This window comes from Sus scrofa, chromosome 4 (genome assembly GCF_000003025.6).
Source record: "Sus scrofa isolate TJ Tabasco breed Duroc chromosome 4, Sscrofa11.1, whole genome shotgun sequence".
Taxonomy (NCBI): Eukaryota; Metazoa; Chordata; class Mammalia; order Artiodactyla; family Suidae; genus Sus; species Sus scrofa.
The window spans coordinates 89,107,060-89,134,718 of NC_010446.5; the positions used below are offsets into that span (position 1 = coordinate 89,107,060).

General features: G+C 41.7%; 1 protein-coding gene across 5 annotated transcripts; it reads left to right on the plus strand.

The window, feature by feature from the left end:
* CFAP126 (cilia and flagella associated protein 126) lies at window positions 989-26,466 on the plus strand. 5 transcript variants are annotated; one of them, XR_001308304.2, is made up of 7 exons: window positions 989-1,337; window positions 22,923-23,095; window positions 23,659-23,760; window positions 24,409-24,471; window positions 24,669-24,749; window positions 25,127-25,303; window positions 25,796-26,466. XR_001308304.2 is itself a non-coding variant. In XM_013996824.2 (6 exons), the coding sequence occupies exons 2-6, from the start codon at window positions 23,069-23,071 to the stop codon at window positions 26,066-26,068; spliced, it is 621 nt and encodes a 206-aa protein (XP_013852278.1). In that variant the 5' UTR covers window positions 999-1,337; window positions 22,923-23,068; the 3' UTR covers window positions 26,069-26,466. The 5 variants fall into 5 exon arrangements, 2 of the variants coding, with proteins under 2 accessions (XP_013852278.1, XP_013852279.1); XR_001308305.2 differs by having other exon boundaries at window positions 989-1,203; XM_013996824.2 differs by lacking the exon at window positions 23,659-23,760 and having other exon boundaries at window positions 999-1,337.

A 27,659-nucleotide genomic window follows, 5' to 3' on the forward strand; every position in this document is an offset into this window, starting at 1 on the left:
ATGTGAATTTATATTTTTATCACTTTTATATACTACCTTTTCAAAAACAATCCGTTTGTTTGTTTTGTTTTCTTTTTCAGCTGCATCCCCTGTGTATGGAAGTTCCTGGGCCAGGGATCCAATCTGAGCCGCAGCTGAGATCTACACCACAGATGCGGTAATGCAGGATCTTAACCAGCTGCAGCAGGTCTGGGAATAGAACCCCACATCAGCAGCGATCCAACTCTCTCGCAGAGACAACCCGATCCTTACTCTGCTGCTCCTCAAATGTTTTTACGGTTAAAAAAGAGAGAATTATCGTCATGGCACAGCAGAAAAGAATCCGACTAGGAACCATGAGGTTTCGGATTCAATCCCTGGCCTCGCTCAGTGGGTTAAGGATCGGGCGTTGCCGTGCGCTGTGGTGTAGGTCGCAGACGCAGCTTTGATCCCGAATGGCTGTGGCCCTGGCATAGGCTGGCGGCTACAGCTGCGATTGGACCCCTAGCCTGGGAACCTCCATATGCCGCAGGTGCGGCCCTAAACAAACAAACAAACAAACAAAAAAACATTGAGTAAACAGAAATGAGACGTGTATGTGGCATAATTTTAACTGAAAGTGTCAGAGCAATACAAACTGGAGTGGGGAGACAACTTGGAGCATGGTTGAAAAGAAAGACGCATTATCAAAAGAGCTGTCTAGTTATATAAAGGTGAGATTATAAATTTTCATTACAAAGACAAAACATGGACACATTAATGAAATGATAAAAACGCGCACTTCAAAATTAATTCGTTGCGTGGTGATTTCGCCTTCTTATTCCTGGGAGCGTCCAGGGGGCACCGAACCCCCACTTCCTCCGTTTCCGCAGGCTCCCAGGGCCACCATCGGGGCAGTGACCGAGCGAAAGCAGTTGCGCAGGAACCCCCAGACAGACCTGAAATCTGGGCCCATGGGCCAAGCGCGCTGACGTAGAGCCTGTCTCTAGGACACGAATTCTGCGCAAAGGCCAACTTCAGCGTCTTAACGGTGCAAACAGAGAATCCTAATACAAGGCCTGAAGCCTGGAGAAAAGGCGCGGCAGGCTTTCCCGGAAGTCTGAGGAGGCGGATTAGCCTCCGCCCTCCGACATCCCGCCCCGCGCTCGCCTACTCCGCCCAGCTTCTCGTCCGCGCGCCGCCTTCGATTCTCGCCTGCAAGTGTCGGGCCTTCCCCGTCATCAGGTTTGCGAACGGCCCCGCCCGCTGGTTTGTCTTGGCCACCTCGGTTGGGAACCTTCCCGCAAATCAGGCCTGAGTCAGGACCGGAAGCCTGTGAAGTGCTGATCGGTTCCCGACAGTGAGAGCACGAAGTCACGGTACCCATTTGGTGGGAGGGAAGTGGAGCACCGCCCAAGAAGCCTCCGGTTGGCATCTGGGGCTGGGCACCAGGAGCTGGAAATGACCCGGCCTTACTCCGAGGCGAGTGGTGATCCCATAGATCTGAACACCTCATAGCTCTGTGCGTGTTCCAGCTGGGTCGTGTTCACTCCAGGTCCTGATCTCCTCTCTGATCCTCTCATACCAACTATAGGCGTGCTGTTTAAAAGTGTTCTTATGGATGTGTCAACCAGGAAAACTCTGGTTCAACGGAGTTCAGCAGTTCTCTAATTAAATAGGTTTTGGGGTCTTTAATTTGCTAATATAAAAAAAAATGCTAATATACATTTTTTGGTCTTTTTTAAATTGAAGTGTAGTTGACTTACAATGTTGTGTTAATTTCTGCTACATAGCAAAGTGATTCAGTTATACATAATATAATCTTTCTCATATTCTTTTCCATTATGATTTACTACAAGGATATTGAATATAGTTCCCTGTGCTGTACAGCAAATTCTTGTTGTCTAGTTTATACATAATAAGCTTGTATCTGCTAATTCTATAGTCCTAATTTATCCCTCTACTACCCCCTTTCCACTTTGGTAACCATAAGTTTGGAGGTGTTTGTTTATATTTCTTTGTTTTGGGCATGCCCTCGGCATGCCTGGGTTCCTGATCCAGGATCAAACCTATGCCACAGAAGTGATGAGAGCCACAGCAGTGACAATGCCAAATCCTTAACCTGCTGAGCCACCAGGGAACTCTCCCAAAGTTTGCTTTCTCTGGAAGTTTTTTTCTGTGTTTCATAAATAGTTCATTTGTGTCATATTTGAGATTCCACATATAAATGACATCATATAGTTTTGCCTTTTTCTGACTTACTTCACTTAATACTCTCTAGGTCCATCCATGTTGTTGCAAATGGCATTATTTCATTTTTTTATTTGGCTGAGTAGTAGTCTAGGGTGTATCTATACCACATCTTCTTTGTTAATTCCTTTCCCAGTGGGTATTTAGGTTGCTTCAATCTTGGCTATTGTAAATAGTCCTGCTGTGAAAATTGGGATGCTTGTATCTTTGCAAATTAGAGCTTTCATCTTTTCCAAGTATATGCCCAGGAGTGGGACTGCTGAATTATATGATAGCTCTATTTTTAGTTTTTTAAGAAAGTTAAAAAACTAAACAGCAAAAGCTTTTGGTTGTTAATGAGTTGTATGAGGTGTTTGTGTATTTTGGAAATTAAGCCTTTGTTGGTTGAGTGTTTGCAAATATTTTTTTCTTTCTTTCTTTTTTTTTTTTTTTTTGGTCTTTTTAGGGCTGCACCTGAGGCATATGGAAGTTCCCAGGCTAGGAGCTGAATTGGAGCTGTAGCTACTGGCCTACACCACAGCCACAGCAACGCCAGATCCAAGCCGAATCTGTGAACTACACCACAGCTCACGGCAACACCAGATCCTTAACCCACTGAGCAAGGCCAAGGATCGAACCTGTGTCCTCATGGTTACTAGTCAGGTTCATTTCTGCTGAGCCGCAATGGGAACTCCTGCAAATATTTTCTTCCAGTTCATATGTTGTTGTTTTGTTTATGGTTTCCTTTGCTTTGTAAAAGTTACAGCTACAGCTCTTATAAATTTGATTAGATCCCATTTGTTTATTTTGCTTTTATTTGTATTGCCTTGGTGTACTGACCTAAGAGAATGCTGCTGTTTATGTCAGAGAATGTTTTGCCTATGTTCTCTTCTAGTTTTATGGTATCATGTCTTATATTTAAATCTTTAAGTCATTTTGAGTTTATTTTTGTGTGGGGTGTAAGGGTGTGTTCTAACTTCATTGATTTACTTGTGGCTATTGAGCTTTCCCAACAGCACTTGCTGAAGAGACTTTTTCTACATTGTATATTCTTGCATCCTTTGTCAAAGATTAATTGACTGTAGGTGTATGGGTTTACTTTTGGGCTCTCTATTCTGTTCATTTGATTCATATGTTTTTTGCCAGTACTGCACTGTTTTGATTACTATAACTTTGTAGTATTTTCTGAAGTCTGGGAGGGTTATTACTCTAGGTTTATTCTTTCCTCAGGATTGCTTTGGCAATTTCTGGGTATTTTGTGGTTCCATATAAGTTTTAGGATTATTTGCTCTAGTTCTGTGGAAAATGCCATGGGTAATTTGATAGGGATCATGTTAAATCTGTAAATTTCTGGAGTTCCCATTGTAGCACAGTGGAAATGAATCCAGCTAGTATCTATAAAGATGCGGGTTCAATCGCTGGCCTTGCTCAGTGGGTTAAATGATCCAGCGTTGCCATGAGTGTTGTCTGTGATGTAAGACACAGATGCAGCTCAGATCCCTAGTTGTTGTGGCCGTGGTGTAGGCCAGCAGCTGTAGCTTCATTTCAACCCCTAGTCTGGGAATTTTCATATGCCACAAGTGCTGCCCTAAAAAGAAAAAAAAAAAAATCTGTAGATTGCTTTGGGTGGTATTGTCAGATAATATATATACACTTTCTAATCATAATGACTAGCATTTGTTTTACCTTAACTTTGTATTACAGTAATTTACAATGTCATTTAATCATTTTAATCTTATTAATCAGCAAAATGTTACAGATGAAGAAATAAAATTGTAAAGAGACATGACTGAGTTTCCATTCTAATGATGGAGTTAGACCCAAACTAGGTCATTTATACTGATTGTCCACAAATCCCTTTTTAAATCAGAGCATCACTTGAGACCAGGCCTACAAAGAGTACACTTGTCTTGGAGTCCTTGGAGGGGGCAGCTATGAGGTCAAAGTCAAAGGAGGAAATGAGAGCTCTAGCACTAACTTGGGAAAGGTGGATTGCCTGGCTTCTGACAACAAGGTGAAGTGTTGGGGAAACTGCAGGAGATTAAGGTAAGGATGCCAGCAGTACCTCCTGCTACCCCTAAACACACCTGCCCCTCCCTACAGCCCTTGCAGAACACTCCCAAATATTCTAATGACACCCTGAAGGTGGAGCCAGTGCTGGAAGGGAATCTGAGCCTCCTGCTCCTGAAGAATGAATTAAAAAACAAAACAAGTAAACCCCCAAACCCTAGGACTAGGAGGTGAGAACTTGACTCAATATCTGGTCTAATCCAGTCACACTGGAATTGTTGGGGTGGAGAGAGAAGTAGATTCTGAATAGATTTAACTCCCATCTGCGGCATGTGGAAGTTCCTGGACCAGGGATCCATCCTGTGCCACGGCAGCAACTTGGGCTGCTGAAGTGACAATGCCGGCTCCCTAACCCACTGCACTGCAGGAGATTTAAGAGGAGAGAATATAGACTCCTCGATGGGAGGAGTGTCAGCATCACATTAAAGAAGAGCATGTGGTATAGAATATCTTGCAACCCTCTTGAAAAATGAAATGGAATGGTGAAAGACTAAGTACTTTCCTACAGGGACTGAGATAACCCCAAAGCACCATGTTTTGATAACTATTTGTGTATAACCACTTCAAAACATAGTGGCCTAAAATAACAATTTAGGAGTTTCTGCTGTGTCGCAGTGGGTAAATGATCTGGCTTGTCTCTGTGGAGGTGTGAGTTGGATCTCTTGCCTGGCGCAGTGGGTTGGGGATCCAGTGTTGCTGCAGCTCTGGTATAGGTCACAGCTCTGACCCCTGGCTCAGGAATTTAACATATGCCACAGGGGCAGTGGGGAAAAAAAAGGAAAGAAAGAAATAATAATTACAAAAAAATAAAACAGACTTCCTGTTGTGGCTCAGCAGTAAAAAACCTAACCAGTATCAATGGGATGCAGGTTCAATCCCTAGCTCAATGGATTAAAGATCCGGTATTGACATGAGCTGCCATATAGGTCAAAGACACGGCTTGGCTCAGATCTGGCGTTGCTGTGGCTGTGGCATAGGCTGGTAGCTACAGCTCCAATTAGACTCCTAGACTGGGAACTTCCATGTGCCTCAGGTGTGGCCATTAAAAAAAAAAAGATATACACTGGAATTCTGGTGCAGTGGGTTAAGGATCTAACATCATCACTGCAGTGGCTCGAGTTGGTGCTGTGGGTCGGGTTTGATCCCTGGCCTAAGAACTTCCATATTTGGCAGGCATGGCAAAAAAACAAAAAAGAAAGATGCATACACCTAATGTTTGTAGCAGTGCTAATTGCAATAGCCAAGACATGGAGGCAACCTAAAGGTCCATCAACAGGTGAATGGATAAAGAGGATGTGCTTTGGGGAGTTCCCATTATGGCTCAGTGGTAACGTACCCAACTAGTATCCATGAGGATACAGGTTGGATCCCTGGCCTTGATCAGTGGGTTAAGGATCTGGCATTGCCATGAGGTGTTGTAGGTCGCAGACAAGGCTTGGTTCCTGAGTTGCTATGGCTGTGGTGTAGGCAGGCAGCTGCAACTCCAATTTGACCCCTAACCTGGGAACTTCGGTATGCCCGGTGTGGCCATAAAAAGACCAAAAAAAAAAAAAGGATGTGGTTTATATATACAATGTATATACAATGGAATATTACTCAGCCATAAAAAGAATGACATGATGCCATTTATAGCAATATGCATAGACCTAGAGATTATCCAGACAAAGATAAACATCATATGACATCGCTTATAAGTGGAATCTTAAAAAAAAAAAAAAGTGTTCCTATTGTGGCACAGTGGAAACCAATCTGACTAGTAACCATTAAGACATGGGTTCAATCCCTGACCTCACTCAGTGGGTTAAGGATCCAGCATTACTGTGAGCTGTGGTGTAGGTCAAAGATCTGGCTTGGATCTCGAGTTGCTCTGGCTGTGGCTAGGGCTGGCAGCTGCAGCTTCGATTCAACCCCTAGCCTGGGAACTTTCATATGTTATAGTACGGCCCTAAAAAACAAACAAATAAAAAATTTAAATAAATAAATAATATAAAATTTTTAAAAAGAGATACATGGAGTTCCCGTTGTGGCTCAGTGGTTAAGGAATCTGACTAGGAACCATGAGGTTGCAGGTTCGATCCCTGGCCTCGATCTGTGGGTTAAGGATCCAGTGTTGCTGTGAGCTGTGGTGTAGGTCGAAGATTCGGCTTAGATCCCACGTTGCTGTGACTCTGGCGTAGGCCGGTGGCTATAGCTTCGATTAGACCCACAGACTGGGAACCTCCATATGCCGCGGGAGCAGCCCAAGAAATGGCAAAAAGACCAAAAAAAAAAAAAAGAAAAGAAAAGAAAACGACTATGGTTACCAAAAAGAAAAGGTGCGGCCATGGGTGCGGCCCTATAAAGACAAAAGACAAAAAATAAAATAAAATAAAATAAAATATAAAATAAAATAAAAAAAGAGCTACAAATGAACTTATTTCCAAAACAGAAAGAAACTCACAAGCATAGAAAACAACTATGGGAGTTCCCGTCGTGGCGCAGTGGTTAACGAATCCGACTAGGAACCATGAGGCTGCGGGTTCGATCCCTGCCCTTGCTCAGTGGGTCAAGGTTCCGGCGTTGCCGTGAGCTGTGGTGTAGGTCGAAGACGCAGCTCGGATCCTGCGTTGCTGTGGCTCTGGCATAGACTGGCAGCTACAGCTCCGATTCGACCCCTAGCCCGGGAACCTCCATATGCCGCAGGAGCAGCCCAAGAAATGGCAAAAAGACCAAAAAAAAAAAAAAAAAAAAAGAAAACAACTATGGTTACCAAAAAGAAAAGGTGAAGGGAGGCATAAATTAAAAGACTGGGATTAACATATACATACTACTATTTATAAAACATATAACCAATAAGGCTACGTATAGCACGGGGAATTATACTCAATATTTTGTAATAACCTATAAGGGAAGAGAATTTGAAAACAATAAGTACAGGTGTGCTATACACCTGAAACTAACACAGTATTGTAAATCAACTACACTTCAATTAAAAAAAAAATAAGAACAGGAAGTTCCCTTGTGGTGCAGGGGATTAGGGATCTGGCTTTGCCACAGCTGTGATGCAGGTCGCAACCCTGGCAACAGTTCAATCCCTGGCCCAGGAACTTGCACATGCTGTGGGTATGGCCAAAAAAACACAATTATTCCTCGTGGTTCCTTTGGTTGGATGGGGCTCAGCTGGGCCGTTCTGGTAGGAATTTGGCTGGAGCTAGAATGATCAAGATCGCCATAGGCCTCTCTCCACGTGGCCTTTATCTGGTCTCTTACATAACAAACTGACTAGCAAGAAGGAATATCCCAATCAAGGCAGACAGAAACTACAGATCTGCTAAGGCTCCATCCTAGAAGTTACATATTAGCACTTCCATTCTATTCTATTGGTCAAAACAAGTCACAGGGCCAACCCAGATTCAAAGAGAGGGGACAAGGACTCCATCTCTTGAAAGGTAATTGTCCAGGTCACATTTCAAAAGAGCTTATGGGATGGGAGATATTGTTATCATCTTTGAAAACACAGTCACCACTGCTATTTAAAGAAGAAGCAACTGAGAAAACCAAATATCTTAGAAAATAGTACCAGCTAGGTTAAGTTATACATGCATAAATGTTAAGTTATACATGCATAAATATATATACATAGTAGTTCCCTGGCAGCCTAGCAGTTAAAGGATCTGGAGTTGTCACTGCTGTGGCCCAGGTTCCTGCTATGGCATGCTTTCACTGCTGGAGCCCAGATTCAATCCCTGGCCTGGCAACTTCCACATGCCAGGTGTGGCCTAAATAAATAAGTAAATATGTATGTACTTACATTTACTCAGTAAGTAGCTAAAAATGGTGTGCAAAGTGATTACTTTTTAATTTAAGCAGCTTATTTTTTCAATTTATTTATTTTGTCTGCAGCATGCACTGGCTTGATATGATATCTTAGCTTCCAGACCAGGGATTGAACCCAGGCTCCAGCAATGAAAGTGCTGAGTCCTATCCCCTAAGCCACCAGGGAACTCTCCAAATGTAAGCAGTTTAAATAAAACCTTTAGGGAGTCCCTTTATTGATAAAAGTCAATCAATACTCTCTTATTAATCTTTTTTATAAATTCGATTCTAATATATTGGGCTTTTTCTAGGTGGAACCTGTTTATGCACATAAAACACGAGCATGCATATGTGTACAAAAGCCCTTTTTGAAAACAAATTTTTTTTAGGCCGCACCTGTGGCATATGGAGGTTCCCAGGCTAGGGGTCAAATCAGAGTTGTAGCTGCTGACCACAGCTCACAGCAACACCAGATCCGTAACCCACTGAGCGAAGCCAGGGATCGAACCTGTGTCCTCATGGTTGCAAAAGCCCTTTTTAAAAGAGCTCAGCTTTTTTCCTTAGATAACAAAACTCACTCTTCCTGTAAAATGTTTTTGCTCAAGTTTGCAACTCTCGAATTTACACCTTTCCGTTCACATATGCTACTAGGACTACATTTGCATGTAGATTCTTGTCAGCTCCCTCTTTCCCCTGCAATAAATCAGTTAACTTTAAAATTGTGATCATATCTATAAAATAAACGTTCATAAAACAAATAGTATATTCATCTTATACAGAAATAAAAATTAATTTCTTCCCTCACAAAAGGAATTTCTATTTTATAAAAATGTGTCTTGTATTTTGGAGTATTATGAAATCAGTATAAGAACAAAAAAAAAAAAAAGGAAGAAGAAAAAACTGAGAGAACTTTAACTGGGCAGTTAAAATTTCTCCCATTTCTCCACATCTTGTAGGACAGAGGCTTAAGTACAGGTCAGCTCAATTATAAAATATGCTACATTTTTTTCCATGCATATCCAAGTGTAATGAGTAAATTGTGAGCCATTGCATATATCCAAATAGTGGTCTGCACTAGAAAGAGTCTTGGTCTCGTTATAAAACTGGAGAATTTGAATCTGGGTGGGAAATAGGAAGATTAGCTCTGGTTTGATGCTAAAGTTTTGGACCTGCATCTCTCCATCATCTGAATGTTTGCTGTGACAACAAATACAAAAAGGTGGATCAGGTGATCAGCTGAAACTTTTAAGCCCAGCTCACTTGCTTTCCATTTTCTTTGCTCTCACCCTGGTTCAATCAACCATCTCCCCTTACCTAAACTGCAGAAGACTCCTAATGAGTTTCTCTGCACCCACAGTTGTCATCTTCAATCCATTCTCCATTTATGTGTCTTCAAGATACATATTTAAACACTGAATCCTAAAAATATATTTTATACTCCAAAATTTTATATAACTTTCCTGTTAGAGATTTCACTATAATATTTTTAGATCCTTTCTTTTTCTTTTTTCTTTCTTTCTTTTTTTTTGGGGGGGGGGGGCCTTGCCTGTGGCATATGGAATTTCCTGGGCCAGGGATCAAACCTACACCACAGCAGCAACCAAGGCCACCGCAGTGACGAGGGATCCTTAACCAGCTACACCATAAGAGACCTCCAGTATTTTAAAATCCTTAAAGCTGGAAAGGGGAGTTCCCGTTGTGGCTCAGCAGGTTAAGAACCAGATATAGTGTCTGTGAGGATGCAGGTTCAATCCCCGGCCTTGCTCAGTGGGTTAAGGACCCAGTGTTGCCACAAGCTATGGCATAGGTCGCTAATGCTGCCCCAATCTGGTGTGGCTGTGGCATAGGCTGGCAGCTGTGGCTCTGATTCAATGCCTTCCATATGCCCTAAGTGCAGCCCTAAAAAGAAAAAAAAGCTGGAAAGGAACTTAGAAACTAACTCTTTCATTCATTAAAGGAAGAGGAAACTGAATCTCATAGAAGCTAAACAAGATGCTCAAAGGCACACTGGTTAGTAATTGGCATAAGATGGAACATGACTTGCTAATCTAGTGGTCTCTTTACTCATCACATTACCTTTCAAGTAAAGGGGGAAAACATAATAATACCATGTATCTTCCCTACTTACACTATTTCAAGTTTTTTTTTAATCTTTTTTGGGGCTCTACTCACAGCATATGTAGGTTCCCAGGCTTAGGGGCTGAATCAGAGCTGTAGCTGCTGGCCTACACCACAACTCATGGCCACACCAGATCCTTAACCCACTGAGCAAGGCCAGGGATCAGACTCCTGTCCTTGGGTTTGTTAACCACTGAGCCATAACGGGAACTCCTCCATATTTATACTATTTTGAAATCTTAATTTATCTTTCTTTACAGCAATCCTGTGAAGTGGCAGGGTAGATGTTATTGTCCTTCATTTGTGAAATTAAGGCAGTGAAATACTGGGAGTGGGATGACTTGTCCAGGGCCATACCTAGTTGGTAATAATATTAGACCTAAGAATAAAAGTTTTTGGTTCCTTTGTGGCAGCAGCAGCAGGTTAAGGATCTGACATTGTCATTGCAGAGGTTCAGGTCACTGCTGTGGCATAGGTTTGACCCTGGCCTGGGAACATCTGCATGCTACAAGTGCAGCCACAAAAAATTAAAAAAAAAAAAAGCTCTTGGAGTTCTTGTCATGGCTCAGCGGAAATGAATCTGACTAGTATCTATGAGGACGAAGATTCGATCCCTGGCCTCACTCAATGGGTTAAGGATCCAGAGTTGCCGGGAGCTGTGGTGTAGGTCACAGACACGGCTCAGCTATGGCGTTGCTGTGGCTGTGGTGTAGGCCAAAGGCTACAGCTCCGATTCGACCCCTAGCCTAGGAACCTCCATATGCCACAGGTGCAGCCCTAAAAAGCAAAAAAAAAAAAAAAAAAATTTCAGCTGAGAAAACTCCTGATACGCTCCATGAAAATTAAGTCCAGTGGTCAAGTAAATTGAAGAAATGTTCGATATTACATCTCCTTTCAACTCTTGAAGAGTTTCAATGTACACTAGGAAATTAAACATCTGAGACTTCCCATAGGAAAGAAACCTGTTTTGTTGCATTTATCTAATCAGATTAAATAAAAGCTTGAGATTTCAGATTTCAGGGTTTGGACTTTCAGGAACAGGCCAGTTTGGGAGTTTGGACTTTGCCTACTTTCTGACAGAAGAAGAGGGTAAAATCTGGGAATGGTCTGAGGCAATATGTTCTCAGAGAAGAGGTACAAATGATGCTTGAGTGATTTATGCATGTACAAAGGAGGGACACAGAGCTCTGGAGAGAGATGTTCCTCCTGGTACTTGTCAAAATGACACATGACACCTTATCCTAGTGTCATTCAGTGGCGCCTAGTTTTATTACTTCTTGGCTGTCTTCAGTAAATTCACATTACCACATAAATTTTTTTTTTGTTACTGTGGTAAAATACACGTAACATAAAATTTACCATCTTAACTCTTTTAAAGTGCTGTTTAAACTACATTCATATTGTTATGCAACCATCACTGTTACCAATTTCCAGAATTCTCTTCATCTTGCAAAACTGAAACTTTGTAACTATTAAACAATAACTGATTCTTCCTGCCCCCCAGTAGAATTCTATTTTCTGTATCTATGATGTTTGATCACTCTAAGTACTTCATATAAATGGAATGTGTCTTTTTGTGATAGGCTTATTTAGCATATCTTCAGGGCTCATCCAATGCTCACCCAATGTTGTAGTAGTATGTCAGAATTTCACGATTTTCTAAGGCTGAAAATATTTCATTGTATAAGGCTCACGTTACTTTTTGTCACATTAAGAACCTTGGCCTTTAGCAACAAGTTTCTTATATTTTGCACTCAGGAAGGGTCACCACACCTAGGTAGGCCATTTTTTTCCCTCTAGGATCTCAATTCACCTCTTAAAGGGAGGAAGTGAGGCAGAACAGAGAAAGATGTGGCAATGGGCTGAAATGATTATTCAAATGAATAAGTTCCTGGACAGTATTCTCAGGCTAGACACGTAGGAGAGCTGAATTAAGGAGTTAGATTTTAGAGGACCAGAAAATGAACCTAAAAAACTAGGCTGTTTTTTAGTGTTCATTTCTTTTTGTATTCTTATGTAAAAACTGTAGAGGAGACTGAGATACATGCTGAGGTGGCAACCCTCAAAAGTTCTCTACAGAGGGTAAGACCACAGTGCGCCAGAGCATGGGAGGAAGAATGGCACATACTTTTAGAAATTGGAGCAGATGTGAGGAGAGGTTCTCCTCTAAAGGACTTTTCCTCAGTAGTTTCCGCTATGTGAGGTCAGATGAGACCTAGGATAGCCCAGAACACCAGGACTCTCCCCTCATACCCCCAGAGGCCACTTTCAATGTGGGCTAGTCTTTGACTCTCCTCTCCTTGCCAGGAACTGGGGAGCCTGTGCCAGGGCCTTTCCCCATGATCGGTCTCTGAGAAGGCAGAGCTTTCACACATCTGACCTTAATGGTCAGTGGGACTCTGGGAAAGTCCTGAGAGATGAGCGAGGTGCCTGAGTTCACCCCCATCACACCTTACCTGGCTCAGGAAAAATCACCCATCTACTCATCACTATTTCTGGCCAGAGTTTCTCCCTAAGGCAATGCCCTGGGGGGAGCTACTTCCCTGAGTACACAGTGATGTTGTCATATTAATCACGTCTTTCTGGGCAGAAGTGGTGGCAATCTTCCAACAGGAATTTGTAGTTCCTTCCCCATTCTGAGTTGAATAACCAAAGTTTCTTGGCTCTTAGAGCCTCTCATATCTCTCACCACCACCAGAAACCACACACACCCCCCACCCCTCACTTCCTTCTAAAATTTGCTTCTGTCCTTGACTCTTTGCTATCCCATCTTCCACTACGTCCTTCTTCTCATGACTCTAATACTTATGTAATTTAAGGATTTGGCAGCAAGAGACAGTCAGTGTAGGGTGTGGGGGGGACTAGTTGTAAAACTAATCTCCACTAGAGGGAGACTTAGCCTTAAGAAAGAAAACTGGGTATGAAATTTGTGATGTTGAGAGGGAGCAGAGGTATTAACTCATTTATATAGCGTTTGTATTTAGCCAACTATCTCTTTATAAAAAACTACTGTGATAATTTATTGGTTTATTTTAGGAATTACTTTTGTTTTTACTTAATTTTATTTTATAATTATGTAAAATATTTACATGGTTCTAAAATCAACTATGGGATTTCCTGCTGTGGTTCAGTGGTTTAAGGATCTGGCATCACTGCAGCTGCTGTGTGGGTCTCGGGTGTGGCTCGGATTTCATCCCTGACCTCTGGGGAATTTCCATATGCTGAGAGTGTGGGAGAAAGAAAGAAAGAAAGAAAGAAAGAAAGAAAGAGGGAGGAAGGAAGGAAACTCTGCAAAACAAGGTATATTCAAAGAAGTTTATCTTCTGCCCTTTTCCACTTTATTTAAAGTCTTTCCACTTTATTTTTTCTCTCTCCCTAAAGGGAGAAAAATATCTCTTATTTTTCCATCGTTTTTCTGTTAGAAACACATATTTATATCTGAACATAATAGGACACTACTCACATGTGCTACATCTTGCTCTTTTCACTTACAAGTATTTCTTGGAGATTGCTCCAGAGCAGCATCTTCCTCATTACTTTTTATGGCTGCATAGTACTCCATTGTGTGGAGATACCATGGTTATTACTGATAGACATTTGGGTTGTTTCCAGCCTGTAGCTGTTACAAATAATGCTACATTTAATAGTGCACATTTCTTTTCTTATTTATTTATTTATTTGCCAGAATAGCTTTGGGATAGATTTCTAGAAGTGGGATTGCTTAATAAAAAGACACTGAGGAGTTCCCCTTGTGGCTCAGTGGTAACTAATCTAACTGATATCCATGAAGAAGTGTGTTTGATCCTCCATCAGTGGGTTAAGGATCTGGCATTGCCGTGAGCTGTGGTGTAGGTTGTAGACGTGACTCAGACCTGCGTTGCTGTGGCTGTGGTATAGGGCACAGATATAGCTCTGATTTGACCCCTAGCCTGGGAACTTCCATATGCCAGGGTTGTGCCCCCCTCAAAAAAAAAGCCTGTTTCCTCACAGACTGACAAACAGAGCATGTTATCAAAGTTTTGGATGTATATACATACTCTCATATGCTATCTCCATTTTTAAAATTTCCATTAAAAAAAAAAAATCAGAAGGGAGTTCCCATTGCGGTTCAGTGGAAACGCATCCAACTAGAAATCATGAGGTTGCGGGTTCAATCCCTGGCCTTGCTCAGTGGGTTAAGGATCCCGAGTTGCCGTGAGCTGTGGTATAGGTTGCAGATGCAGCTTGGATCTGGCATTGCTGTGGCTGTGGTGTGGGCCAGTGGCTACAGCTCCAATTAGACCTCTAGCCTGGGATCTTCCATATGCCATGGGTGAAGCCCTAAAAAGAAAAAGAAAAAAAATTATGAGCAATGTTGAACATAATTTCATCTTTTTGTATTTCTTTCTCTGTGATATGCCTGATTATGCCCAGTTTTTTTCTATAGGGTTATTAGTATTTTATAAGTTTTTGTTTTGTTTTCCTGGTTGAACTCATGGCATGGGAAAATTCTGGACAAAGGGATAGAACCTGAGCCACTGCAGTGACAATGCTGGATCCTTAACTTACTGTATCACCAAAGGAACTCCTGTTGTTTTTTTTAAAATCAAAGATATTATTAACTTTGTGATATAAGTTATAACTTTTTTCCCATTGTCTTTTTACTTTGTTGTTATAAACTTATAATGCATCTTTGAAGATAAGCATACATTTTTTTTTACCTTGGATCAATTAATATGATAAACTACATTAATAGATTTCTTTTGACTATCTTTGCATCCATGGAGTATTATCTACTTGGTCATGATACAAATTTTTAACACACTATTGGATTCTGCTTGCTGACATTTTATATAAGATTTTTGTATCAGTAAGTGAAATTGATCTACAGTTTTTTTTGTTTGTTTGTTTAGTTTTGGTCATGGTTCTAAAATTCAGGTTTGGGAATCAGTGTTACATTTACTTTATCCAGAACCCTTCATGAGAGACATCAAAACCACCTTGTAATTTCTGTCCCGATGCTTTCTGGCAACTATAAAACCTGGCTGGGAGAGCCTCCTCTTTTCCTCCGTAGCACCTGTGTGGAAAATGCCATTCTGGTCTGTCTGCCTATGTGTTGCCCAGTTAACCTGTCTCCAGGAATGAAGATTCATGCCACTGGAGGATGATTTGGGTGTAAATGAAAGTCAGAGGCAAGACTTGGAATGTGATTAAAGGTGGTGCTTTATCATTTACAAAAGAGATGTTCTACTGCATCACCCTATTGAAAATCATACTGTTTTCCTGGCTATATTTAAAGCACACATGCCTTTTACTCCTCCCCTTTTGAGTCTGATTCACTGTAACATTTAGATGTGTGATAAATTATATCTTATTTATTAAATAGAGGAAAGTTGGATTGTAGTCTTCCTTTCGTAAAGAATTAACTGTGTGAACTTGTGGGGGGTCACCTAACTTCCCTAAACTTTAGACTCCTTATTGTAAAGGGGGAGCTTTAATGCCCACCTTGCCTTCCACCAAGCCACTGAAGGATCCACCAGGACACTATTAAGTACTAATGCTGCTAAAAATTTTTATGTGTTTGATAATTCAGTACTTGTGGTTTTCAGTATTCCCACTGTGGTACAACAGAAACGAATCTGACTAGCATCCATGAGAATGCAGCTTCGATCCCTGGCCTCGCTCAGTGGGTTAAGGATCTGGCATTGCTATAGCTGTGGTATAGGCCAGCAGCTGTAGCTCCAATCGGCCCCCTGGCCTGGGAACTTCCATATGCCACAGGTGTGGCCCTAAAAAGGAAAAAAACCACAATACAACCTTGTTGTTTAAGTAAGTCTTAGAGAGATTAGAGAGTTATTTTAAAAAATTTATATGAATTCAACTACAATCACTCAGATTTATTTATTTATGTCTTTCTTAGGGCCACACCTGCCATGTATGACGATTCCCAGGCTAGGGGTTTAATCAGAGCTATAGCTGCCAGCCTACACCACAGTGACAGCAATGCTGGATCCTTAAGCCACTGAGCAAGGCCAGGGATCGAACCTGTGTCCTCATGGATGCTAGTCAGATTCATTTCTATTGAGCCATGACAGGAACTCCCCAAATTTATTATATGCATCATATTAAAGTGTAATTTATTGTGAAAAAAATGAATTTGGGAATTTTCTTTCAATTGCCATGCTCTAAATTAACTTCAGGATTTAAAGTATAATAATATCTTCTGTGAAACTACCTGGGCCTGTTTTGTTTTATGGGGTAACTCTCACTAGTTTCCCTAATTCTTTTATGTTAAATTGTCTGTTTTTACTTTGTGTCCACAGGGGTCAATTCTGTTAAATTGCGGTTTTATACAAAATTATACATTTAATGTAAATTTTTGAACGTATTTTTATAGAATTAAGATTTCTTTCTCTTGTGTCTCTTCCTAATTTTATGTATTTGTGCCATCTTCCCCTTCTTTTTTGAATAGTTTTGCTAAGAAGTTATCAGTTTAATTTTTTCAAAGAAATAGTTTTGGATTTATTTATTAGCGGGTTTTTTTTTTTTTTTTTTTTTTTTTTTTTTTTTTTTTTTGGCTTTTAGGGCCACACCCAAGGCACATAGAGGTTCCCAGCTAGGGGTTGAATCAGAGATACAGCTGCTGGCCCACACCACCACCACAGCAATGCCAAATCCAAGTCACATTTGAGACCTACACCACAGCTCACAGCAATGCCCAATCTTTAACCTACTGAGCCAGGCCAGGGATTGAACCCAAGTCCTCAAGGATACTAATCAGGTTCGTTTCTGCTGAGCCATGACAAGAACTCCCTAGTACATTTTTTTTTCTAATTTTTTATTTTCCCACTGTACAGCAAGGGGGTCAGGTTATCTTTACATGTATACATTACAATTACAGTTTTTCCCCCACCCTTTCTTCTGTTGCAACATGAGTATCTAGACAAAGTTCTCAATGCTATTCAGCAGGATCTCCTTGTAGATCTATTCTAAGTTGTGTCTGATAAGCCCAAGCTCCCGATCCCTCCCACTCCCTCCCCCTCCCATCAGGCAGCCACAAGTCTCTTCTCCAAGTCCATGATTTTCTTTTCTGAGGAGATGTTCATTTGTGCTGGATATTAGATTCCAGTTATAAGTGATATCATATGGTATTTGTCTTTGTCTTTCTGGCTCATTTCACCCAGTATGAGAGTCTCTAGTTCCATCCATGCTGCTGCAAATGGCATTATGTCATTCTTTTTTATGGCTGAGTAGTATTCCATTGTGTATATATCCTGGTACATTTTTTAGTCATTTATTTTTAGGCTTCCTGAATCTCTTCATTTTAGATGTGTTGGATGCTTTTGTAGTCAATATGAAAATCGGTGTGGTAAGGCCATTTATTTATTGATGTAATCAATATATCTCACCTTAGATCTGCCTTACTGTTTTATTTTTTTTGGGGGGGGAAAGCTGTGTCTGCAGCATGGGTAAGTTCCTGGGCCAGGAATCAAACCCACACAGCAAAGATCCTTAACCTGATGTACTGCAGAACTCATGTCTGATTTTTTTTTTTGTTTTGTTGTCTTTTGTGGCCACCCCAAGGTATATGGTTTTCTCAAGCCAGGGTTCAGATCCGAGCCACGGTCTTGAGCCAAGTGGCAGGATCCTTAACTCACTGTGCCAGGCTGGAGATCAAATCTGCATCCCAGAGCTCCCCAAATGCCACCAATCCTGTTGTGCCACAGCAGGAACTCATATCCAAATACTTTCATACAGGAGTTCGCATCATGGCTCAGCAGTTAAGGAACGTGACTGGCATCCATGAGGACATGGGTTCGATCCCTTGCCTTGCTCGGTGGGTTAAGGATCTGGCGTTGCCGTGGGCTGTGGTGTGGGTCAAAGATGCGGCTCGGATCCCACGTTGCTGTGGCTGTGGTGTAGGCCAGTGCCTCAGCTCTACTGGAACTCTAGCCTAAGAACCTCCATATGCCACAGGTTTGGCCCTAAAAAGACAAAAAAAAAAAAAAAGAAAAGAAATACTTTCTCACAATATATAAGTTCTCTTTTTCATTGTTGTCTATGTGAGCATGTGAGATAACAGAAAATATACATATTGGTCTCTGCTCCTGGTCCCTGGAACAGAGCTCCTGAAACCTTTGTAAATACCTAAGTGACAAGAGTACTGGAGCATATTTTGAGCTAATATTTGTTCTTTGACCCTGGTTTCTGACACAGTGCTCCTAAATCTCTTGCAATTTCCTGAGTAATAGGGGCAACTTTTGTTCTAATGAGGTGATTTTTGATGGGCTCCTAGATGGGAGCTGGTCTCCAGCAAGACCAAGCCAGCATCAGAAGCCTGGAATTCATCCCCATCCCCCATTCTCTGGAGAGAGGAGAGGTGCTGGAAGTGGAATTAGTGATTGATCAGGCCTATGTAATGAAGCCTCCATAAGAATCCCCAGTGGACAGGGTCTGGAGCATTTCCAGAGAGGATGTGGGAGGCTCCACACCCCCTTCCCACAACCTTCCCTGAGCATCTCTTTCATCCAGATGTTGATCAGTATCTTTTATCATGTCTTTTTATTAAAAGCTGGTGAACAGTAAGTAAACTATTTTCTCGAGTTCTGCAAGTCATTCTAGCAAAGTAATTTAACTTAAGGGGGAGTCACAGAAACCTCTGACTTGTAGCTGATTGGTCAGAAGCACATGTAACAACCTGTACTTGTGATTGGCCTTGAAGGGCACAGGGGCAGGCAGTCTTGTGGGACTGACCCCTTAACCTGTATCTCTAGGTAGATAGCATCGGAATTGGGTTAAATTGCAGGACACCCAGCTGGTGTCATGGAATCATTTGGTATGGGGAAAACCCCCACCTAGGTGTCAGAAGTGTTGTTATTGTGATAGTAGTGTGAAAGTAAAGGAGAAACCCAGGAGGACTGAAGTTTTTCCTACTATAGAGCAATATTGAATCTATCTAAGAATCTCTTAGTCTCCTTCCCATTTCCCCTAGTACCAAACTTGAGGCAAATCCTTTTATTTCTAGTTAAAATTTGCATATGACAATCAGGGCTTTTCTTTATAATTATTATTTTTGGTGTTTTTGTCCTTTTAGGGACGCACCCGCAGCATATGGAGGTTCCCAGCCTAGGGGTCTAATCAGAGCTCAGCAACGCCAGATCCGAGCCATGTCTGTGATCTGCACCACAGCTCACAGCAATGCTGGATCCTTAACCCACTGAGCGAGGCCAGGGATCAAACCCACAACCTCATGGTTCCTAGTTGGATTTGCTTCCTCTGCGCCAAGACGGGAACTCCAATCAGAGCTTTCCTGCTTCTCAACTACTCGTCTACCTCACTTACCTAATCTCTCCTCGTTGTTAGTTTTACTATATTTACCAAGTTGCCAAGAAATCTGGAAACATAAATGAATACACATTAATAGTTTGGTGATATTATATTTCAATACACACTAAAGTAGTAGTATCTTTTTCCAGACTTTATGGCTACCCTATATATTAATCAAAGTACATAGCTATCATATACTACTTTCCATTAGAACCATTGTTTATTCTTAATTATGCAAGTAAACATAAATTTACCTCCACTAGTGATATTGTTGTCTCTTCAGTCATTGTGGTTATCTACAGCTTGTTCTCTAGTTTCCTCAGGAAATGTTTTTATCAAGAATATTCTTTTTTTATGGGATATAAGAGGGGAGACATAATAGCAGTCTCCAATAGAGGGAGCCTTAGGTTCCTCACAGGAAAGAAAATAGATCAGAAATTTGTAATCTATAGAGAAATTTTAAATAGCTTTTGGAGTTCCCGTTGTGGCTCAGTGGAAACAAACCTGACTAATATCCATGACGATACGGGTTTGAGTGCTGACCTCACTCAGTGGGTTAAGGCTCCGGCGTTGCCATGAGCTATGGTGCAGTTTGCAGTCGTGGCGTGGATCTGGCATTGCTATGGCTGTGGTGTAGGCCAGCAGCTGCATCTCCAATTTGACCCTTAGCCTGGGAACTTCCACATGCCGCACCTGTGGCCTGAAAGTAAATAAATAAATAAAAATAAAATAGCTTCTATATTTGCCACAGCCACATCAGATCCGAGCCACATCTGTGACCTACACCACAGCTCACAGCAACGCCAGATCCTTAACCCACTGAGTGAGGCCAGGGATTGAACCCGAAACCTCATGGTTCCTAGTCAGATTCGTTTCTGCTGAGCCACAAAGGGAACTCTTCTATTTCTGTTTTTGAATATGCACACAATCTTTGGAAAACTACACACCCAAACAAAAACCTGATAATTGACAGAAGGGAGGTCATTACCTAATATTTAAAAGACCATCAGTTTCAGAGAAAAAAAAAAGAAAACCTTTACCTTCTCCGGGCTCTCCACTTAAACTGACCAGTCTTCTTTTTGTTCTTCCCATTTCCTATTATACTACTAAGACTCTTACTAGGTTTCAAGAAAGGTACAAGCCCAGGTTACCTCAGGATGGTGACTGTCAACTAGGAAGCACACCGTGTAGGCTGACTTGCAGAGAATTAAGAATGAAACACGGCAGAGGAAAAAAGAGATTGGGGGGGGATCACTTCCTGATCATGTTCTATCCTCCAGATTCTAGTGCCCTTTGAGGCCCAACCTATACTTCCTACTTTTGGAATCTGTTATAAATGTCCTGTGACTTTATAATAAATTTCCCCCTTTTCTGTTTCGAGTAACCTGTATAGGTACTTCTTTTTACTGCGCAGTCTTGAGCCAATAATAATGCTAAAATCACTGACTACTCACTATGCATCAGGGTGCCTAGTAGTAGGCCCTACTCGGCATATTACATATATTTAATGCTCAAAATTAAGATTATCCTTATTTTGCACCATAGGGGTACTCAGACCCAGAAAGATCAAGTAACTTGTCCAAGTTCACACATTTAGGCAGAACCAGAATTTAATCCTGGTGCTCTGACTCCAGCACTCAAGTTGGTAGTTGCCCTCAGTCAGGTAGTTTATGCCCTTCCATAGACACAAAGTAAACTTGGAGTCCAATGGCAGATGATCTCAATCCAAATAAAAGATTTCCTATTGGTCTAATTTCAGTCATGAGAAAACTAAGGCAAATGATAAAAATAAGTATCCAGATCCTTAACCCACCAAGCAAGGCCAGGGATCGAACCCACAACCTCATGGTTCCTAACCAGATTCGTTTCCTCTGCACCACAATGGGAACTCCCTGAACGTTATTTTTTTCTTTTTTCCTTTACTTTTTAGGGCTTCACTTGCAGCATATGGAGGTTCCCAGGCTAGGGGTCGAACTGAAGCCGCAGCTGCCAGCCTACGTCACAGCCACAGCAATGCTAGATCCGAGCCTTGTCTGCCACCTACACCACAGCTTGCAGCAACGCCAGATCCTTAACCTACCGAGTGAGGCCAGGGATAGAACCCGCATCCTCATGGATACTAGTTGGGTTCTTAATCCACTAAGCTGAAACAGAAACTCTGGAACCTTAGATTTTAAAGAGACAAATAACCTAAAACAGTCACTTCTCCCCCGAGAACAATGAGTTAGAGGATTCAGAAATAGACCCAAATATATTAGGGAATATAACAAAGGTGGCAATTCAAGTTGGTGGGGAAAAGATGGCTTATTCAATAAATGATGCCAAGATAACTAGTTAGGTATCTGGAGACGAACCTAAATTTAGTCACCAAAATAATTCCAACAGAACAAAACCAGGAGTTCCTGACATGGTGCAATAGGTTAGGAGTCTGACTGCAGTGGCTCGAGTCACTACAGAGGCATGGGTTTGATCCCTGGCCTAGTGCAGTGGGTTAAAGGATCTGGCATAGGTTGCAGCTGCAACTGGATTCAATCCCTAGCCTGGGAACTTCCACGTGGCAAGTATGGCCATAAAATTTTTAAAAAACAATCCCCCACTAAAACCATGGGTGAATTATTTTCTAAATATTGGAAGTTATGAAAAGCCATTCAAGGCATAAGATACACAAACACTGAGAGAAATAATAAATTTGACTACATAAAGGTTAAAAACATGTCCATGCCCCCCACCCCCCAAAAAGCTACAAACAAGTGAACAAAAAAAAGACCCCTACAGGAGTTCCCGCTATGGCGCAACAGGAAGCATGATGTCTCTGCTGCACCAGGATGCGGGTTTGATCCCTAGCCCAATACAGTGGGTTAGAAGATCTGGTGTTACTGCACTACATCGTGGGTCACAACTGTGGCTTGGATCTGATCCCTGGCCCAGGAACTCCATGTGCCGCGGGGCAGCCAAAAAAGAAAGAAAAACAAAAAAAAAACCCTGACTAATGGGGGGAAAATGCTTGCAACATAATTGATAAAGGGGTAATTTCCTTAACATATAAAGAATCAAATAGATTAATAAAAATGATCAAGAGCCCAAAAGCAAATGGCAAAAAATTATTAAAGGCTATTATCAGGGAGGAAAAAAAAAGAAGTAAGATGTATAAACGTTAAGTGAAGGGACATCAACGGCTTAAGGTCATACAGCTCCTGCATTCCTGTGTTGAGTAAGAACTCAAACCCCTGTGTCTGGCTCCAAAGTCTGTGGTATGTTACACCACACTGCCCAGTGAACACAGCTCTTGGGGTTCCATGGTTTGTTACAGTGGTTAAAGACCCCAAAGATAAGCTGGAAGTTCTCGAGGATAAGGTATGCTAGAAAAAAGTCAGGGCCACTAATCAGTTAATTTTCTCATATTCATTTCCTGTCTCTCACACCTCTAAAATGAAAATGAACCTAAGTTTCAGGGGAAAAGATTGGAGTGTCAGCCAAGAAAGTGCGTAACAAAAAGGGGATGGCAGCCCCTGCGAATTGGGAGGTAGTCCCAGAAGGTCTGCCTTCTGCAGTTGCCAGGCAACAAAGGTAAACAGCAGAAAGTGGCAGGATCATGGCCACTAACTACAGCGCCAACCAGGTAAGTACTCTTTTTCCATCTTTTTAGTGTTTAATTTTGCCTTCTAGATTCTACCTTTGGACCAACCTCTCCCATAGGATTCTGATTACTGAATAAATAGCTGAGGGTAGGATGAGATAGTGTTTTTTTAACCTCCTCCACTCCTTAAGGTAGGGAGGGCCCTGGGACAAGTATCTTTGGGTTAGATTTGTCAGCAATTCTTTTTTTTTTTTTTTTTTTTTTTACTTTTTGTGAAAACTTTATACTTGCACAAAAGAAAATGTAATAATACATATAATTCTCATTTTGTCAGCAATTCTTTTCTGAAAAGGGCCAGAATAAATATTTTAGACTTTGTGGGACAAGTGACAAAATCAGACATATTATATAGGTAGGAGAGAAAAAACACTTTTCCATAAAATTTTTGACAAAATTCAAAACATAACAGTGTAATTTTTTGTAATATTAATGAAACAATGAAATTTTTATAGGATGAGAAAATATTTAGCTTAATTGAGATACAAAGTTAATGCTCCCTTTTATCAAATAAATTGGAAATGTTCATCTATAAAAATAATTCTTAGCTTTTTTCAGGCCATCCCAAAACAGACATAAGGATGGATTTGGCCCATGGGCCACAATTTGCTGACCTCTGGTCTAAACCAGCACTGCAATAAAAAGATAATGTGAGTCACATTTGTAACTTTAAATTTTCTAGTAGCTACATGAAAAAAAATTTTTTTAAATCCTTAATTTTAATAATTTAATTTAGTCCAGTAAATCCAAAATATTATTTCCAACATTTAATCAATATTTTAAGTTTTAATCAGATGTTTCACATTCTCTTTTTGTACTGTCTTCAAAAACCAGTGTATTTTATATAGTTGACCCTTGAACAAGGCAGGTACTAAGGCTCAGATCCCCAGGCAGCTGAAAAATCTGCATGTAAGTTTACAGTCAGCCCTCTGCATCCAGGGTTCCGCATCCACAGATCCAACCAACCATTAATCGTGTAGTACTGTAGTATATACTGAAAAAAAAAATTAAGTGAACCTGCTTAACTGAAACCTTTATGTTCAAGGGTCACCTGTACTTACAAAGCACCTCAATTTGGACTAGCCGCCATTTCCGGTGCTCAGTAGCCACATGTAGCTAGTGGCTCCATGTGGGACTGCATACAGTTAGATGAAACAAATTACATCCTCTCTATAGTGAATTAAAGCTTAGCCTAGTTGTTCATGCCTTTGGTCTTCAAATCTAAAGGACTGTGCGTAACATCATTTCCTAGGCTTGGGGCCTTTGAACCATAAGGATTCTCATCTTTTTCTTCACAGTATGAAAAAGCTTTCTCACCCAGGTATCTGCAGAACTGGTCTCTCGCCAAGCCAACAAAACAGGTATTCCATGATGAGTGAACCCACACCACCAGTTTCTGGTTCTTTACATCATACTCTGTGTAGTCACTGGCACCTAACTCCTTTCAACCTTAAGTTCCCATATCCTCCTCTCCCTCAGCCCTTAATTCAAGCCCGTTACTTTCCTCCACTTTTCCACTCCATCTTCACAAACACTTCTCTCCCCACCTCTATCCCAGAGGATTTCTTCCCATGAAGGCTACACTCAGATTATCGCCAATGATCGTGGTCATCTGTTGCCTTCAGTGCCCCGCTCCAAGGTGAGATACTCATCTCCACTCAAGAACTGAGGGATAGAACTGAGACTTGCAATCTCCTGCAGCTATGTAGAAAATTTAAATGCAATCTAACACCTTAAATCAATGAATGATCTGTATAAAATGAACACCTCAGGTAATAATACAGTGGGTACTCTGCCAAACTTTGCCTAAGGATGCTGAATTTAAGCTGGCCAGAGGTAAAGGGATGAAAATTTTAGGGTAATTTAAGTGAAAGAGGGCAAAGGAAGAGTGGAAAAATTATGCTTTCAAAACTTGTTTTATTACAGTGCATTCCCAAAGGTAAAGAATGGAAATAAGACAGGTTAGTTGCTGGGAGTGAGAAGCACTGATGAGGAACACATCTTTTTTCCTTTTAGGCAAGTCCCTGGGGTTCATTCATGGGCACCTGGGATATGCCTCTGAAGGTACCCCCTGCTCGAGTGACCTTGACCTCCCGTACAGCTGCCGGTGCAGCCTCCCTCACCAAATGGATACAGAAAAATCCCAATTTACTGAAGGCCTCCAATGGGCTGCGTCCTGAAATCTTAGGCAAGGTATCTATTCCTCACCTAACTTCAATTCTATTTTCTTTTTTTGTGCCTCATGTAGAAGCCTGATGTGGGATCTCAGTTCCTAGACCAGGGACTGAATCCACGCTGCAGCTATGAAAGCACCACGTCCTAGCCACTAGACCACCACGGAACTCCCATACTGTCATTACTTTTCAGCCTCAAAAATGCCTGTCATACCACCACAATCCCAGCAGGGGGAACCTCTAGCCAATTCTGTTTTACCCAGTTTAGTCTTTAAGCAATCTCTGAGACCTGAAGGGATAAGCTAAGGACACCTTATCCACAACCCCTACACACTGTAAAAAGTGATCTGATCTCAAAGGGAAGTTAGGGGTATCAAATTTAACTATGCTTATTTGAAACCTAACCTTTTGCCCATGAAATGGGGAGAAAGAGATTTAGAATTTTGAGACAAACTGGGAATTATCTAGGCCTAACCTAAAACAACTGTCTCCTCTATTCCACTCTTGACAGCCCCACGATCCAGACGGCCAGAGGAAATTTGGGAAGTCTATCATAAAGACAGTACAACAAGCTCCAAGATCAACCATAATCCCAAGCTCCCCAGGCTCAAATCTCAATTCCCCAGATCATCCCCAAAGCTCACATCCCTCTGCAGGTCACACTCCAGGTCCCCAAAGCCCAGCCAACTCTCCAAAGACCTCACTTGGAAGCCCGTGTATGCCTGAACACTGTGCAGGTCCTAAACTAGCTGAGGTCCAAAAATGCCAACTTGGAACTCCATAAGGGACTAAGGGACCACACTGAGAAAAGCTGTCTGGGGACTGAGTGACACCCGGTCGGGGAAATTATGGATGGGAGTAAAGGCAAATTTGGAAAATTAACATTGTTGAGTCTTTTACTGATTTGGATTTTTCCCTCTTGCTATGGCTGCCTCTTGTAACCCATAACTAGGAGGAGGGTTGAAGGAAAGAGTAGGGAGAAGAAAACATTTTTACAAGGATTGAGTCAATTATACTCCAGAAATGACCAGGAGGAAATTTGAGCAAAAGGAACATCAAATAACTAGTCCCTCACCCATCTCATTTTTCACCCTGAATATGAACTACAACTTCAAAGTTTGAGGTACAGTCATTAGTAGAATATGTATATGCACATTTGGAGGAGGCGGGGGGTGGGGGGGAGAACATATAGGAAACCAGAGTAGAAGATGGAATCTTTGTTTAAGGCTTCGTATCTGATGACAGAACACATGGGGAAAATAGTTACAAAAGCACAACTGAAGCAAAAGCACAAATAAAATTTGAAAACGGAAGACACAGGGAGCTCCCGGGTGACTCAGTGGGTTAAGGATCCAGCATTGTCAGTGCTGTGGTTCTTGTCACTGCTATGGCACAAGTTTGATCCCTGGCCCAGGACAGGAGCTTCCACATGCTGCAGGTGAGCCCCCCCCCCAAAAAGAAAGAAAACTGAAGAACAGAAATGACTAGAGTACAGAAGAAAAATAGAGACAGTAAGCAGAAATTTAGGACAAAATAACAAACATGATGACCACTCTACCCCTCCCCCATCCTAATCACCTGAATGATAAGAAGTCACCAAAAAAGTCAAGAAATCCCCTGTTCATCTCCCAGCCTCCAATTTCTGTTTATCATCATCCCTATTCTGCATCTTTCTGGCAAGGGCTATTAAACTTAATGCCCTTGCCAAACCTCTCCCAGGCCCAATACCCCAACTGTTCCCTTGTGAACATACGTACCTCACTCCAGAGACAAGTACACAGGACATATGGTGTAACCTGGAGGAATGCTACAGAGACTGCTCAGCACCACTCTAGCAAAAAGGGAGAAGTGATCATCACTTAGAGCCAAACAGTATCTGGGAGCTGGGGTGAAGACTGTTGAGGCAGCTAAGATCTTCTTCTCCACTGAGACCAGTTAGTCATCGTTACTCCTCTCCAACCCGCAGCTTTAACTGGCTGGCTAACAACTCAGAGTGACAGACAAGACAGATCCATCACCCCAGAGTTTCCAAAAACTATCAAAACAGTGCTCCTGCCAAGGGAGTTAGGGCCTCTACAGATTTATTATAAAAGTAGCAAATTTGGCCGTTGCAGCTCAGTGATGATGAACCCAACTAGTATCCATGAGGATGCAGGTTTGATCCCTGGCCTTGCTCAGTGGGTCAGGGATCTGGTGTTGCCATGATCTGTTGTGTAGATCATAGACGCAGCTTGGATCCCGGGTTGCTGTGGCTGTGGTGTAGCCTGGCAGCTAAAGCTCTGATTCAACCCCCAGCCTGGGAACTTCCATATGTCAGCTGTGGCCCTAAAAAGCAAAAACAAACAGGAGTTCCCGTCGTGGCGCAGTGGTTAACG

Bases quoted from the DNA above. Each gene is read 5' to 3' on its own strand.
- CFAP126 (XM_013996824.2), top strand. From the start codon at position 23,069: ATGGCCACTAACTACAGCGCCAACCAG. The intron at 24,472-24,668 runs GTATTCCATGAT...CCTCTATCCCAG, and splicing joins TCGCCAAGCCAACAAAACAG to AGGATTTCTTCCCATGAAGG. The intron at 25,304-25,795 runs GTATCTATTCCT...CACTCTTGACAG, and splicing joins GTCCTGAAATCTTAGGCAAG to CCCCACGATCCAGACGGCCA.